Below are 16,961 nucleotides of genomic sequence, written 5' to 3' on the forward strand. Positions count from 1 at the left end.
TGCATTGACATAATTAAAAGTGAGCAGATTAGGATCCTTAACCAGCTCCAGATTGAGGTCAGTGAGATCTGTCAGGTGAAACCACAAAGCTCTTTAAGCATTTCAGAGCCTTCAGTCTGCAGATTCTCCTAAGAAATGTCAGTGTGTTTGGATTGAGAGGTGAGAGTTTGGTTGTGTATTTCTCTGACCCCATTAGCTGTGGTTGTTGTACAAAGTAAGGGGACAGTTTTTGTTCCTCCAAATCCAGCACCAAAAATACAGCACCTCAGTTATTCCCACACGATGTCGATGTCAGAAGAATTTGTAGATAACTAGACTCCCAGCTAGGCACAAACACCAAACTACTGAGCTTTACATGCTCTTCTTTTAAAGGCACCTAAGAGCAGCGTAGAGAGATAAGTACTTGAGCCAACGTTCATCTTCTGCTGAGCACAGCAAAGTCCCTCTAAAGGTTAGATCACTCCTACACTGATGCATGTCTACTTCTCCTCACATCTTTCATGCTGCCCTGAAACAATGTCCTTGTTCACCATTGGTCATTCCCAATCAGGTGGGCAGAGGATGCCCAAAATCCTTTCCTAAGATAGGAAAATACTTCAGTGACATTCTTCAGTGTTTGCTACAGGCAGTTGGTGCATAGTTGACGGCACTGGTCAGATAGTGGGCGATCAGTTAGGACTTACTAACATCTCTTGGTTTTTGCAACAGAGGGGCCAAAGCAAGGAAAAGTAGGATGGGGGCTGGAGCGAGTGCTGAGGAGAAACGCTCCAGAGAGCTGGAGAAGAAGCTGAAGGAGGATGCTGACAAGGATGCAAGAACTGTCAAGCTGCTGCTGCTAGGTAAAAAAAAAAAAAAAATTAAGTCAACCTGAGTCCATGGGGGCATTAACAGCAAACTTAATCTTGTTCTTATACATATTTAAGGAGCCCATAAGGCCCCATAGAGGGTATGGAGCTACTTTTTTTTTTTTAGCTATAAAAGCTAGTAAGTGCTGCTTTCCCTTGTTAAAATTTTGGGTATGAGGATATACATAGAGTGTATATAACAATGCTTATCCCCTGTAGTAATATTTCTCAGTTTAGCTCACTTTGAATGTTTCAGGCACTAAACCATCCAAATTATAGCTGCTGCAGACTGAAAATGAGTAATTTTCAGTTATACCTCATCAGTATAAAAAGTCAGAGTGGCATGGTGAGCAGCGGTTAGCGCTGTCGCCTCACAGCAAGAAGGTTCGAGAGTTCAAGTAGGTTTCGAGCCCCAGCCAACCTGATGCCTTTCTGTGCAGAATTCGCATGTTCTCCCTGTGTCTGCATGGGTTCTCTCCGGTTACTCCAGCTCTTCCTATCACAGTTAGGTTGATTGGTGAATCTTAAATTGCCCATGGGGGGGGTCTACATGTCTGTGATAGACTGGCGACCTGTCCAGGGTGGAGCCTGCCTCTTGTTCAGTGTCAGCTGGGATAGGCTCTAGCCACCCCACACCCCAGCGACCCTCTTCAGGATAAGTGGTATAGACGATGGATGGATAGTATAAAAAGCCTTAACATACTCTACTACCATACTGCAGAGCTGGTACGTTTACACAAACTGTGATGTAGACACAGAACGTTTGGGTCCAATAAAAGCATAATAACCTGTGTCACTGAATTTATAAGACACTTTAATAATCACTGAACCCAATCCCTTGTTAACCCTGAAACAGGTCCTCCAACACAAAGGACTTAACCCTGAAGGACACAGATACTCTAGTGCCCAACACAGAATTAAAGAAAGAAACGGGCTGGCAGTGGTTTACACTTGTGTGTAAGAAGCTGCCTTAATGTTACTGACTGTCAGGTTGCAGATATTGTATCACACGCTTTATAATCTTCTTGTGATAAAGTAGGTCAGGGACAGAAAAGCTCCTACTGACGGCTCTGAACAGGATTAGACCTGAACTGTTAGAGACGCCCCCCTCCCCAGGTGGGTGAGGGAGAACAAAGGTAGGACTCAAGTATGCTGACCCAGGTGCTGGGGGGAAAAAATGACAGTTTACTGGTAAAACAACACAAAGTAACAAAAGAACCTAACAAAGGCCTAGTCCACGTATACAGTCCGGGGTGGAGTGAAGATGGTTAAGGAGACCAGAATAAACAGGTGAGTTGACAGCGGATGAGAGAGAAAACAAAGGAACAAAAGAAACAAACAACCAAAACCCAACGCCCAGTCACTGTCAGCGTTGGGAGTAGTACGTTTGCTAAACACATAAATGTTGTGATCAAGCCAAGCCAAAATGCACAGTTACTGTCAGCGTAGCATACTCGCACAGGTGTATTTATGCGGTTAAAACAAAACAACTATCATGTACTGTGGGTACAAACTAAGTACACGTACATGTGGTATTTGTCCATTACCTGTCACAATGATCCGGCCCAGGCGGAGCGTCTGCCCGAGGTATAAATAAGGAGGAAAACTAATCAGCGGGATGTACCCCAGCTATGTGCACCAACAAACAAGTCGCCAATTACCGAGTGCAACACAGCTGAGGTGCAGAATCCTGCAGATCAAGAAAATAGAGGAGAGAAAGGTGGAGGAGAGGCAGCGGCCGCCAAGCGGCCCTGACATGAACAAGGAGTTTCATGACCTGTCAAGATTCTTGTCTGATGAATGCTTAACTGCCGTTAATATCATTCTCTTGTCATAAAACTTCAATAACAACACAAAAACTGTGGCTTAGAAGAGAAGCTGTATCTCTCCAAAATCACTGAAAATGAAGATTTTTTAAATAAACACATACAGTAGTTGTATTATTTCATCTGAATAACTACATTTATTTTAACTACATTTGTTTTTCATGCTTCATACAGGTGCAGGAGAATCAGGCAAAAGCACCATTGTCAAACAGATGAAGTAAGATATTTGACCACCCACTACAGCTCATTTCTTCTGCTATTGAGTATAAATCACAATAGCAATGCTACATTTTCTCAACAGAATTATCCACAAAGATGGTTACTCACTTGAAGAGTGCCTGGAGTTTGTTACCATCATCTACAGTAACACCCTGCAGTCCATAATGGCCATTGTCAAAGCCATGAACACACTTAATATTAGCTACGGCCACCATGATCAGCAGGTACCTACAGCTGAGATACAGTACACTTACACTTATTTTGTATAAACTGATTTCAGGTTCCAAGCAAACTTTCAAACATAGTGTAACTTGTGTGTCCTCCTGCATTTACCCCACAGGACGATGCCAGGAAACTTGTGCACCTTGCAGACACTATTGAGGAAGGCACCATGCCTAAAGAGTTGTCAGACATCATTTTGCGCCTGTGGAAGGACTCCGGCATTCAGGCGTGCTTTGACAGGGCCTCCGAATACCAACTCAATGACTCCGCTGGATAGTAAGAAGTCACCAAAGCTGAAATATAAAATGTTTACAAAGTGTCATATTAGTATAAGTTATTGAATTAATTTTATTATCCATCAGCTACCTAAATGACTTGGAGCGCCTGATCCAACCAGGCTATGTACCCACTGAACAGGACGTGCTGCGATCAAGAGTGAAGACCACTGGCATCATCGAGACCCAGTTTTCCTTCAAAGATCTGAATTTCAGGTGAATCAGTGTTGTGTTTCTCAAGATAATGGGTCCATTAGAACTCATTAGCAGAGCTCCCACTGTGTTCGACAGCAATCATAAAGATATATCATGAAGGTAACATGCTTCTGTCTTTATGCAGAATGTTTGATGTGGGTGGCCAGAGGTCAGAGAGGAAGAAGTGGATTCACTGTTTCGAAGGTGTGACCTGTATCATTTTCATCGCTGCGTTGAGTGCCTATGACATGGTGCTTGTGGAAGATGATGAAGTGGTATGATGAAAGTTACATTAAACATCTGTGTGCTACACTATTTATGTTTTAACCTTTATGGACAATCAACAGCTTGTTTATTAAAAGTCTCTTCCCTGGGACGTGGTGAATAAACTCACTTTTCTTTTAGAATCGAATGCACGAGAGTCTGCACTTGTTCAACAGCATCTGCAACCACCGCTACTTTGCCACCACCTCCATTGTACTCTTCCTCAACAAGAAAGATGTGTTCCTTGAGAAGATCAAGAAAGCTCATCTCAGCATGTGCTTTCCTGAATATGATGGTAAGATCACCACCATTCATAAATCACAGCATCTTGGGGAACCAATCAAATATGCATTTTGTCTTGATATCTGTTCATTGAGGACCCAATACTTATGAGGATGCTGGTAACTACATCAAAGTGCAGTTTTTGGACCTGAACCTGCGCAGAGATGTCAAAGAAGTCTACTCTCACATGACGTGCGCCACAGACACAGAAAATGTCAAATTTGTGTTTGATGCTGTAACTGACATTATCATCAAAGAAAACCTGAAAGATTGTGGCCTCTTTTAAGAGCTATGCCGAGGAATGCAAAGAAGGTAAGTAAAGTTTGCACAGTATTGAAATGATAATCCAGACTAACCGCTGAGCCAGTTAACCAGTGTGACCTTGTTTTGTTTTACAGGGTGCTGTTGTTGCTCTGTCACATTTTACAAACTTCTCTTCAAGTCAAACTGAGGAGCCAAGATGAGAAACTGTCCCCTAAAATAACCACACTCGAATGCAAATAATAACAGTGAATTTGTCACGTTCACAGGCTTCGGGTCACGTGAGACCAGGCGACCAGAAACTCTTAAATCAGACAACCTTGTGCAGATTTCAGATGAGTTGAATTTTAGTCAAGCTAACCTTTCTTTTGAGTCTGTTGAACTTGTCTTTGGAGGGCTATGCAATCTGTAGTCAACACATCAAAAGCTTCTGTCAGCATAAAGTGATTTATTCTCACATGTACTAATATGATTAAATGTCAGGCTAATGCATGATCTCTATGCTTCAGTAACTGGTCAGTATACAGCCAAAAAGTAAACACGATGACCTCTCCACCTGCAGATGCACTTCAGCCTCTGTTAGGAATGTAAAAGGAACACTGCACTTTTGAGAGAACTGTTAAAAATTAATTTTTGAAATAGTTGAAAGAGCTATTGTATGTATATAATTTCTACTGGATAGCTCTTGAAGTGTGGTGATGTTGAGTGGTAGATGTAATATACAGCAACTGAAAAATCCTTGTCTACAGGGTTGAGCCAACTATCCTGTACACAATAATTGTAAATCTTGAGTAAATATATTCAAGCTTCTGTAGAGTACTTTTCCATTTTTCACAATTAAAAAGAAACACAGCCGCCTTGTTCATAATCTGTCATTTATTATTATTAATTTCTTTAATTTATATAGATTAAAAGAATTGTTTGACATTTTTGGACATACACTTGCTGAAAGTTAAATGGGAAGACTGATTCTTTCAAGACTGTATAGTAAATATGAAGTTACTGCCAGCAGTTAACTTATCTTAGCACAGAGACTGGAAACTGAGTTAAACAGTTAGCCTGGTTCTGTCCAAATGCACATCTAAAGCTCACAAATTAACATGTTAATTTCTTTAATCATAGCCCTGACAAGAGATACACCAGAAACCCCCAATTTTTGTTTTTACATTTCAAGATATGTGTTAATTAGCAAGCTTTAGATGTGCTGTTAGGCAGGATTCATTACCTTATGGCTAACTGTGCAGTAGCTTGCAGGGACCGGTTTCACTAAATCTGCAACATGCAAGCTGTGCATTTTGAGATACTGACCTTTTCAGTAAATGTTGACGTGACACATCAAAGCTAACTCCACAAGTCAGACCCATTCATGAGCATGCGAGATACCTGGAAAACCTTCATATTTATCTGTAATGTCTGAGCTGCAAAACATGACTTTGCTGCCTTTGCTTTCTGAAACATATCCCAGACTGGTAAAAAGTGACATTGATCTTTGAATAAGCAAGCTTCCCAAAATGTTAGAAAAATGTTCCTACAAAGTGGTTGTGGTGAAAACTGAGTTTCTTTAAACAGCACTTGAGAATATGAGCAGCTGTCTCCCAAAGCCAAGAAAAAAATGCCAGTGTAGTGATGTAACTGAGTCATGCAGCCTGTGGCTCTGCTGGGCTTTACAGATGCTCAGGGTGTTTTGTAAAAGATAAGCCAGTCATGAAAATCCACCTCAGTTCAGCTGTACATGAATCACATATCAGAAAACATTTACTTTCCTGTGTCTGGAACATGAATGAATATTCACAGTACAACTGTTCTTCAGTTCAGTGCAGTTATTCTTCGTCCTCAGATAAACAAGTTGTAACATCCATCCATTATCGCTTAGTCCCGAATGGGGTGGTGGTGGGGGGGTGCTGGAGCTAATCCCAGCCAAGTTGTAACATTTACAATATAAATATCTAAGGCTGTCTCAAGATATAGGCAACAACAGTTCAAGAAATTTTTATTTTTTATCAAAGCATTCACTGATTTTTACTTTCAACCCTGAGTTCTCAACATATGACAATTAAAAGGTAAAAGGATGTGCAACTATGTGAAAGAGAAAGAAACAGCAAATGATGACTGAAAAACACATTTTCACTCATCAATGTTAAAAAAATAAATTTTATGGCTTGTTTTACCATGTCTAAAATGTATGTCATGATCATTGTAGAACTGTACATGTACAATGGAATGACATCTGTTGTCCAATATCAACAGTGGCCTCAAAAAAAAAGACAATGCTATCCTCAACTATTATGCAGTGTACAGCATCTAGAAACGGCAAGACAAATTGAAGGCACTTTAAAACGTCGAGTCATCCTGAACCTCTCTCTTACACACCGTCATGATACAACTGTTTGCCCTTTATAAGACATGAAATATCTAGAAGCCTGAGACATGAACACTTGAGTTTTCCCTCAGTATTATCACAAATGTGTAAACAGCTTACAGGCAGGAAGCTGTCTGGCTTTATGCTTTCTGTTATTTCCCTGGGTAGAATATATATATATACTTGGCTTTTTTTTAACTTGACAAATGTGCAAAACAAAAGCCTTTCTAAAATAGGTACATTATAGCTAATTCTGTCAATGGAGAAAAAAAACGAATAATGCTGAGTGAGAGACACATGACAGCTGTTTCCACATTTTGGAAAACCTGCCTCAGGCTTACAAAACAAGACAAACTGAAGTTCCTACAGGCACAGTCTAAAACATGGCAGCCTCACATGAGGCAGGCCTTTGTAGTATGTGCATAAATAATAACCTCTCCTTATCTGTAAATGTGCAGCCCTTCAATAAAAGCACTGAACTAGTCAAGTGACTCAACTGCAAACAGGCACTAATCATCCTGTTTGGAGAAAGTTTTAGAGGTGAGTTTTTGTAAGTTGTACATTTTACACATGTGTGGCTAGATGGCACTGTTCCCTTAAACACAATGTTAGGATTCACAGCTTTGCTGTAATTTCAAGAAGCACACACTCAAGCACATACACACATTATTTGCACACACACATTCTTGAACATGTTTGCTCACCAAAAACACCAATTATTCTGAAATCACTAACAAAACTTCCAACTCTTCACAAGCCAAAACATCATTGAGCCTGACTCCTCAAGTGTCCAGCAGATAAGTTTCTTGTTCGCTTTTGTTGACTACATGCCTGTGCACCAAAGAGCAAGAACACCCACACACTTTTAGTTTATATGGCAAATAATCAAATTGCTTTCTCAGGTTTCTTTTAGTGGATTCAGACCAGCAGTGGATCTCTTTTAACCCTGCTGCATCTTTCTGAGCAGCTCCACTGAAGGCCTGCTCATGCTAATGTCACCATATCCATCCTTTTGTTCAGAAAAGTCCCACCATGTGATCAATCTGCCTCATGTAGACACTCTTTAATGGTAGAGCATAGCGCCGCTCCTCTGGGATCCTGTTACACTGCAGAGAAGGAAGAAATGTGACTCTGTGACAGTGAGAGATATTTACCACAAAATAATAAGATACCTCTAACACTGACAATGGTCGACAGTGTAATGGACTCGGGCAAGGATGATGGCCTTACACTGCTGATGTTGCCAGATGGTGGCTGGTTGTTTGGCACTCTCTCTACCAGTGCTCCCTCCTCACACGGAAAAAAGTCATTCCACTGTTTCTCCCTGAAGCGCTTGTCTATAGGCACGACATGGCCCTCTGTAGTGAAGATGTACTTGTTATCAGATTTGTGAAGTGGGTTGTCCTCATCAAACAGCTGCAATGCAGGAGAGAACATTTTTATTTGTATGAATCAACAGTGAGCCTGAATTTCAACCTGTCAGCAGATGGGAGACACCAACAAAATCAAATTAGGAAATGATTTTGCAAAGCAAGTGGTTTGCTGTTCCAAGTTTCTCAAAATGTTCAGATTTTCTACTTTTCTCTCTGATTTTGGTGCAAATTAAACTTCCTTGTGTTCGCTGGTGTGATCAAAACAAGCTATTATAATAATGTAATGTGCATTTTTCTTTGTTTTCTGCCACTTTTTAACAGTAAACAATAACATGATGATAGCATCACATTACGCTATCATATCCATATATAACAGGGGCTTTGAACTAATTGTGACCTAGTGTCCACCATTCTGAATAAAGAAGTAACCTGAGGACCACAACCCGAGGGTGGCTACACCAGATCTGCATTGTTTTAATCCTGAAAGACACTGTGGCTTTTCTAAATTTTTATATTTGCCTGAATTTTATTATTCAGAGACAATAAGTATCACATAGAAACAAGTTAAAAAAAAGAATCCCGCAGTAAAGCTACATTATTAATGTATGGTCAGGGACCGCTTGCAATGTCTTCATGGACCACCAGGGGGCCACAAACCACTGGTTGAAAACCCCTGATATATAACATGCTTTCTTCCCCAATATGCTCAGCCTATAACGTACCAAGAAAAGGTATTTGCATGTCTCACTGAGGAAGAAGCTCTCCATGCGATCCTCTTTGGATTTGTCCACAACATGGTGGAGGGTGGCATAACCACATCTGCAAATATCATAGCTCAGCTCAGCTCAAACTAGACACATCAAAGCATTCCAAAACTCTAGAGAGGTGCACGATATATTCCATGACCCACACACCTGACTTTGGCATTTTTCTCAAGGCTCTGAAGAATATCCATTCCAACGTGCAAGTAGAAAGGATTTTTGGTCGCCTATGAAAAAAGTGAAGAAGAAAAAAAAGAGTCTCCTCTTGAGTAAAAAAAAAAGAAAGCCTCACTACCACAAATGTTGTGTTACTACAAGGCAGCAGTGTTACCTGGTACAGCAGATAGGTAGACTCTACAAACTCTGGTCTTAAGGGGTAGAAGAGCACATCAGGGGCCTGTAGTTGCCAATTGTATCTCTCGGGCAAAGCCCCAAAGCGCTTCCAGATGGCATAGTAGAAGGCATGAAGGCAAATGGCATTGTCCACATCACCATTCAGCACCTAGGACACACAGTGATAACATTTAAGTGAACACCACACATACATAGGTATGACCGGTCATAGCTGAAAGTAGAGAGCCTAACCTGCAGCCCTGGAAAAAAGGCCTGAAGGGAGTCAATCCATGTGTTCATGATCTCACCACTGAACATGTTCACATTAACATAGAGAGGTGGGTCACCCTCTCCTTCATTACAGGATTCTCTCCTGAAAAAAATGAAGCAGAAAGGGCTGAAAATGTCTCATACTCATCCATGCATCTCCATTTGAATAGTTGTGATATTAAGTGCCTTGCTATTAATGGTTGCTGAAGAGGAAAAAGGTTTCAGACATTTCTGTATTGAATGCTGATGTCCCGACAGACACCTCATGACAGCTGCAAGGCACAAAATTCAGCTTTCCATATCCTTCACAAAGAAGCATACTAGAAATCGTTAACTGTTTTAATTCCTTTTAATTTTTATTTCTTTATAACAGTTTTAATTCCCTGTCCAATCCTGGACCAAGAGTCATTTATATAGCTGTGAGAATTTTATGTTGCAAATGGGCCACCACCTTGTGTGAAGCTCTCTAATGCCGCCAACACATCCGGCTACTTTCACCCAAATGCACACAAGTGTCACATTTCTTCAGTGTGGGACTCACCCTCTCCTCATATGGTTCTGTATGCTCTCATAAGCAGCTTGGAACATCCTGTAATCCTCTTTTTCACCAAAAAGGATGTATGATTTGAGCAAATACTCATAGAAGGAGTCCATCCCAGCTCCAAGACCACTCTGCTTGTTAACCCACTGGCCTGTTTGGATATTAACTACATTCCCTAAAGGAGAGAAGTTGATAGATGAACCGTAGGCATCATATTTACATGCTGTAGCCTTTACCATACTGGAAAAAAGAAAGCAAGTAATTTAAAAATCAATCCAGGATGAAACGAGTCTCTTAACAGAAGTACAGTGCACAGCTGTACATACCTAACAGACCAGTTTCGTTGCTCCTCAGGTTCCACAGAGCTCTGACTGCTCGTCTCGCTACCCACTCAAATGTGGAATCTCCAATCAAGCGGCTCAAAATCCCAAATTCAACCAGTAGGGACCCAGCTCCTGCAGTACAGGTCTCATTGATGCTATCAGGAGGAACCCCAGTCTTCAGGTTCACCTGCATTTAACATGTAAATCCATAAAACTGCTGGTTATTATATATATATTATTATAATTTGAAATACTTTATATACTACTGGGTGGCTTGTGTATTTTACACAATGGATCAATAAAATCTGATGATTATACTATATTTTGTTGTATTATACTAATTTGTTTAAGTAACTAAAGATATCAATCTAGTGAGTACAAAGTACAATATTTTTGTCTGAAATGTAGTGAAGTCAAAGTATGAAGTAGCATTTGCAGTATTTGTATTAAGTGAATAAAAATATACAGTGGTTTCAGAACATATTCCCTTCACTTTCTGGACAGTGTGTGTATTTTAAATTTAAATGGATACAGGTGCCATATTTGCCCAGCACTCTACATTCAATAACAAATAAAAACTAAGAGAAAACATGTTTTAAGAATACTGAAGCTATTATATTATACCCCTCAGAGCACTTTATTAGGTAAACCTGTGCAAATGACTGCAATCCAGTACAACAACCCTACTATAGCAGCTACCTTTATGAAGCTGGTGTTTCAGTTTTTGGTGAAATTGTCAGAAATGTATAAATTCAATTTTATGTTTATTATTGCGGCCATTGTTAAAGGTGGTGTTGTACTGAAATGCATTATATTGAGAGGCGTTCATAATATTCTGTCCCTGTCATGTATGTAAGCAGGGAGGAACAACATATAGTGCAGGGGTCTCCAACACGTGGCTCTGCCTAAAGGTTCAGACAGTGTACAATATATAGCCTACAATCCATACATTACATAAAACTCAAACTGTAATCCAATCAAACAAACGGATGTCCCGCCTTCCTTGGCATCAAATGATTATTTGCCAATCACCTGCCAATCAAATGAGTTACGCTGCTGCCAAGGTTGTTTACGTAAGTTATACTGTTCATGGATGCTAGCAACTTTTTTGGACAATCTTGCGTTGAGCCTTAAAAGTCTTAAATGAAAAGACAAACGTGTAACGTTACTGTAGAAGAAACACGAGGTACATTGCCAGGGATTCGGTTAGTTTTGCTGTGACCTACAGCATGTTAGGCTACATTTCAGTAAAGTAAGTGACACTACGCCAAATTCGCAATTAGCAGTTATTGTTTGCTACATACAATCAGATGCAATAGTCAATGCTACTACCAAGTATCAGTGCACTGGTTTGATACTCCTTCAAATACTGGGGTTACAAGGAGTCTTTTTCTACTATTTCTAGGCGGGGTTGTGGACGTTTATTTGCAGTGGACATCTGAGATCATGAGTTCTTTGGAATGTGTAAGTACCAAAATGTTTGACGTCTTTTTAAATCAAATTGTGGCAGTCGGGCACCAAGGGGTTTTAATTAGCCTACCTTAATTGCCTCCTGTTGTTGTTTGTGTTGATAAGGAGCCCAAACTACAATAACCGACTTCCCACTGTTTTTACAACACCCACAACATAATTTCTGATTAAATGTAACTAGTGGGCTAATATAAAATAGGAGTAGCTCTCAGCTGCTTTCATTTTTTTCAAAGTAAAAAAGGTTGGAGACACCACTGACTCACCCTGGGGTAAGGAATTGCTGGTGTTCTCAAAGGCCGGCAGTAAGCGGACAGCCAGGTCATGAGCCAAGTGAAGCAGCTCATTATCATAACCCTCAAAGCCCACCTTCCCAAAAGGATGTTTCGGGTCAGTCAGTAGGATGTGAGCTGAGATAAGGCTTCCCAAAATCCTTCAAAGAAAAGAAATAGTACACTGAGGCTCCACACAGAAATAGACTGGAATTCAACATCAGTCATTTTGGACAACATGGTCACAGCCAGTAAACTGGGACTGGCATTTAGGGCAAACATAATACATCATTTCTGAAATAATCCAGATGTGTGACTCTGTAAACCCCTGTTTTTTTCTCATTGTGTTGTGGGCTAATTTGAGCATACAATTAGCAAGATGAATCAAGATGTTGGCCTTCATAATTAAATTTGATCAGGTGTAAAACTGGTGGTTTGTTTTTAGAGTACCAACTTTACTTCTGTGCTTGTTTTATTTTAAATATTTGTACATTTGAAACTGTTTTATTTATAGTATATTCCATGAAAGATTGATAAACTGCTGAAGGAGTTATCTGGACCAAGGTATTTGAAGGAGTCTTACAGATTTGTGTCCTGAAACATTGCCTATTTGAAATAATAAAGAATTTGAAAGTGTTTTCTACTGAAATACATTTTGGATACTTAAAAAGGAAATATCACTCATTTACTGGTAAACCACTGCTGAGACACTTCAGAATTTAGCCTGAGCAGCTGCTGTATAATCAGTAAGGTGGGCAGTATCCGCCTCTGTATGGTACTAGAAATAGTAGCAACATTTATACCTGATGTTTGCCTCAAAAACTTGTACAGTTGAGTCCTTGTCAAACGATACAGTATCTATAACCAGTCTGACGGCTCTCTGGAACTCTGTCACATTGCCGAGCACCTGGAGAGAAAAACCACATGGTATAACCACAGTATATCAACAAGCTTCTTTGGATGCATACTTAAGGCTTCTAGATATTTTAGATTCTATTTTATCATTACTCTACAAGGTGTGGAGGAAAAATTCCTGTTTACCTGTGCTAAAATGAACAACCTTCGGTGAGTGTGAAATAAAAAGAATTGAGGTAGATATGTCTTTTGTATTTTTATTTCTACAACAGCACTCAAGAGGTCCGTTAGAGAGGCTCGAAGCACAAAGGGAGCTCAGAACATACGTATATAAGCTTTTACACAGGGTTGGGAAGCATCAGAGAAAAGCAATCTACACTGATAACAGTTATACACATGTTTCTCATTGGTCAAAAGGTCATTTGTCCTCCCATGGTACAGAGAGGTACTTGGATGGAGGGAGTTGATACTTCCAAGGACTATTTATGCTAAATCTGTAGTTATACAGAAAACAGAAGATAGTTACAGTTCACCATAGGCATTAACAGACTACAGTTTAAAGTATAAATGAACCAATCAAAAATTGCGATTACAATGGCAACTGTTGTAAAGAAGACCAGTTTAAGCATTGAACCCATCCAGTTACATTTTCATAAAATAAACAGTCGAGTGATTCTTGTGGTACATTAACAAACCATCTTAACCAAACTCTGTTCCACCTGGCTCTGTCAGTCAGTGAGGCGTTAACCACTGCACCACTGTGCTATTGAATGTAGTGCAAAGCACTGCTCCTTGCAAAACAGGTGATGTTGAGATCATCTAAGAACCTCACTTTGCTATTTAAGACTGCTAAAGCTCCTTTACATTTGCATGTTTAAAGTTAATGTGTCAAATACTGATAATAATCAGCAGGTAAAGTAATTAGTGGAAACTCCCAATGGTATCTTTATAAAATGCTGTGAGAAAGGAAAACACAGTAACTTAGTGTAACTTACTTACCAACAGTGTGTCTAAGGTGTCAATCAGTGTAAGGGAGTAATTCCCCAAGACATCATTTATGTTGATATTTGACCTGAAATGAAAGCAGTGTAACAGACTGTGGTGTCACTCAAAATTGCAGAAGGAATTAACAGTTCACACAACAGAAAGCATACAGCAGCAAAGTGGTGAGTGGGAAATCAGATGGGATGGACAAAACTACAGAAACACCACATTAAAAAGCATATGTATATTCACTTGTATTTTTTTATTTTTCATTGTAATTTCTAACTCTGGTTTTCTGCTAGAATTATCTTGTGAATTCACATCACAAACATTTTCAAATTTGTGAGAAAAAAAAAAAAAAAAACACTGAAGCTTAACACAAGAGAAAGCTTTGGTAGTTAACCCTTATTTTCATTATTGATTAATCTGACAGTTACAGTATTTTCTCAGTTGTTCACTGAGTCTATCAGACAAAAGCAAAAACTATTCATTACAATTCAATAAAGCCAGTGGCGACTTGCTCCCCTCAAACAACTGTCCAAACCCCAAAAATATTTAGCTTATTATTAAGTATATGACATAGAAACACATTTTTGTTTGAAAAATAATTAGCCAATCAAAATGGTTAATGATAAATTTTCTGGTGATTGAAAACCTAATTGTTTAAGTACAGGAACCAATATTTTCTTGTTCTGCGCATGTGGAAAGCCAGTTTCATACTTAAGGCAAAACTTGTTGATTTCAAAAATGTCAGGACATGCATTTGTTCAGGGAAACCCAACCCCCCCTTCTCTACAGCATGTAATGAAGGGTTGGTTGTTAGATACTGGTGATGGGTTTTTGCCATTAAGGAACAGCACTTACAGTATCATCCTGTTGTGGCTCTTTCACTTGCAGTTTTTATATATATGTCTTCTATAATTTGGGTGAAAAGCTGGTAAAATGTAAAGACATGCGTTTGTAGGACATGTCAAATGTGTCGTTTTTACTTTTGTCTATTTCACACTAGCATTATTTTTTCATCTTACCTTTCAGTATCTATGACCTGCACAGGGGAATAAAATGCTCAGGCATGTCATCCACATCTCTACACAGTGGAGAAGACAGAGCCAAATTGTCTGTGTATTTCACTTTCCTGTGGTGAGCACAGAAACCGAATGACTGGAATCAGTATGACATTCAAATCAATCAGGGTGCGACAGCACTTCTTGTACTTTCTGTACTTTGAGTATAATTCTAGACAACTCTTCTCTCTAGTTATCTTTTATTGATTGTGATAGCTTTAAGAAATTTAATATTTAGATGATTCCTCAGTTAATCAGTTCACATCTACAAATTATTTTCATTATGGATTTTTTTGACTGATTAATCATTTAGTCCTAATGCCTTTTCTTCTACTTTCATTAGGTTATATATTCACATATTGCCTCACTGTCCCGATTTCAAATTAATAGAGTGACCAAGAAATTAAACAGTTCCTTAATGTAACAAAAACCTGAAACCACATCAAGACCCCTCCAAGCAGCACCTATATCCTAGTTTAGGACGCACATGACTGTCCAGTGCAAAGGTGTCTAAACCTATCCTGTTCAGTACTGGGCAGCAATGTAGTAGCAATGCTACCCTACAGGCTAATTTGATTACAAACTAAATGCAAATGGTACAGTCTGTAGTGGACAGTTAAGATAACAGTCCGCCCAGAAGTGTGTACTTTTGACAGTGGCAGGTGTCTATCGGTTCAGCTAGCCAGAACCAGCTTTGAATGACTCACGGGTTAAGCACGTCTGGTCCCCTCCCTTCACAGTCAATGGGATTCAGTTCGTCCTCTGGAAAAGCATATTTCATATAATTGTCATAGCCGAAATAGAACATTTCTTTGGCCATGTCCTTCATTTGCGCTTTTAGTGTGTCCGGAAAGGAACTGTATCTCCGGACGTACTCGTCCTTGTTACCATCGAAAAAGCTCAGGTAAGATCTCTTAGGGGAATCCTCTCCAACCTTTGCACAGGTGCTCGCCTTCTGTTCATAGTTGTAGCCGTGTATTCGTTGAGTCCATGAGTTACTCCCCGGGTCGGTCCTTTGTTCCTCCCTGAATAACAAGTCTAATTTGTGCAAATTGAAACTAATAGGGAAGTTGAAGCCCCAGCTAACGTTGGGTCCCAGTCCAAAGACTAGCCATAGCAAAAAGCCTAGTGAGAGTCTCAATATGACCAGACCAAGTACTATTGACCTCCATTGCATCTTGGCCCCGGATCGATCTTAAAACGCATAATTTAAGTCCACACACCTACGAAGGGGCGAACGAATGTAAAATCCTCTGTTTTCCAGGCTAAACTACAAGCGCAGAGATGTTCTATTGATTCAAGCTCACACGCTTCCTGTCAACAAACCAGCCCCTCCCAGATCCTAAGGTGTGATTGGTTCGTGCCTTGTGTCGTCATCCAAAGATTGAAGCAGGCTTGTTCAACGATTGGCTCGAGAGCTGCCAATCTATTCGGTGCGTTTCGTGGCATTTCTGATGTGTCTTAATTTAACTTCTGCACCAATAGAAAACAGCCACAAAACCGAAACGCTCGGGAGTATAGCGTCTCAAAATTGAAACCTGATTTGATTAGGCTTAAGGGCCAGTAGATTCAAAGTTACAATAGCTGCCAGCTCGACGGAAATTTGAAGACAGTGGAAGCAATTAAGGACATATTTTGTATCTGTATTATTAGAAATATTGGTAAAACTTTATAGTAAAATGATGGAAATATTGATGGTTAAATAAGCTGTATAGATCAGTTGTATGACAACAACCACATTTGTGTTGACAGATTGTGGAAAAATGTCTTTGAATGATTGGACTACTGGACCACTTCTAGAAAAGGGCTGCAGGGAATCTGGACTGAAAACCATGTACTTTATAAAGCCAACATATGTTCACATTAATTGCCTAGAATGTATTAAGTATTAATAACCATTAATGTAGCATTTCTTTACTTACAATTTATTAAATGTTGCCTTACTAAAAAGTGATACTGAAATGCTGAAC

The 16,961-nt window shown here is 39.7% G+C and overlaps 2 protein-coding genes and 1 long non-coding RNA gene across 3 annotated transcripts; 2 read left to right on the plus strand and 1 right to left on the minus strand.

Annotated features, from left to right (window-relative positions):
• Nucleotides 1-733: 733 nt before the first annotated feature.
• gnat1 (guanine nucleotide binding protein (G protein), alpha transducing activity polypeptide 1) lies at nucleotides 734-4,931 on the plus strand. Its single transcript, XM_020598099.1, has 9 exons — nucleotides 734-839; nucleotides 2,846-2,888; nucleotides 2,973-3,114; nucleotides 3,231-3,388; nucleotides 3,475-3,603; nucleotides 3,728-3,857; nucleotides 3,988-4,141; nucleotides 4,224-4,440; nucleotides 4,527-4,931. The coding sequence occupies exons 1-8, from the start codon at nucleotides 734-736 to the stop codon at nucleotides 4,412-4,414; spliced, it is 1,053 nt and encodes a 350-aa protein (XP_020453755.1). The 3' UTR covers nucleotides 4,415-4,440; nucleotides 4,527-4,931.
• A 2,014-nt stretch (nucleotides 4,932-6,945) lies between these two features.
• Nucleotides 6,946-16,376, minus strand: edem1 (ER degradation enhancer, mannosidase alpha-like 1). Its single transcript, XM_020598075.1, is given in 13 exon segments — nucleotides 6,946-7,854; nucleotides 7,979-8,164; nucleotides 8,844-8,940; nucleotides 9,036-9,109; nucleotides 9,214-9,384; nucleotides 9,468-9,588; nucleotides 10,027-10,201; nucleotides 10,353-10,536; nucleotides 12,083-12,098; nucleotides 12,100-12,249; nucleotides 12,892-12,995; nucleotides 13,943-14,015; nucleotides 15,699-16,376. Coding segments are annotated over 13 exon segments (1,911 nt in total). The 5' UTR covers nucleotides 16,169-16,376; the 3' UTR covers nucleotides 6,946-7,764.
• LOC109959058 (uncharacterized) lies at nucleotides 11,403-12,097 on the plus strand. Its single transcript, XR_002274758.1, has 3 exons — nucleotides 11,403-11,422; nucleotides 11,755-11,813; nucleotides 12,053-12,097. It is a non-coding gene; the product is annotated as an uncharacterized LOC109959058 (long non-coding RNA).
• Nucleotides 16,377-16,961: the final 585 nt, after the last annotated feature.

This window comes from Monopterus albus, unplaced genomic scaffold, assembly GCF_001952655.1.
Source record: "Monopterus albus unplaced genomic scaffold, M_albus_1.0 scaffold36.1, whole genome shotgun sequence".
NCBI classification, from domain to species: domain Eukaryota; kingdom Metazoa; phylum Chordata; class Actinopteri; order Synbranchiformes; family Synbranchidae; genus Monopterus; species Monopterus albus.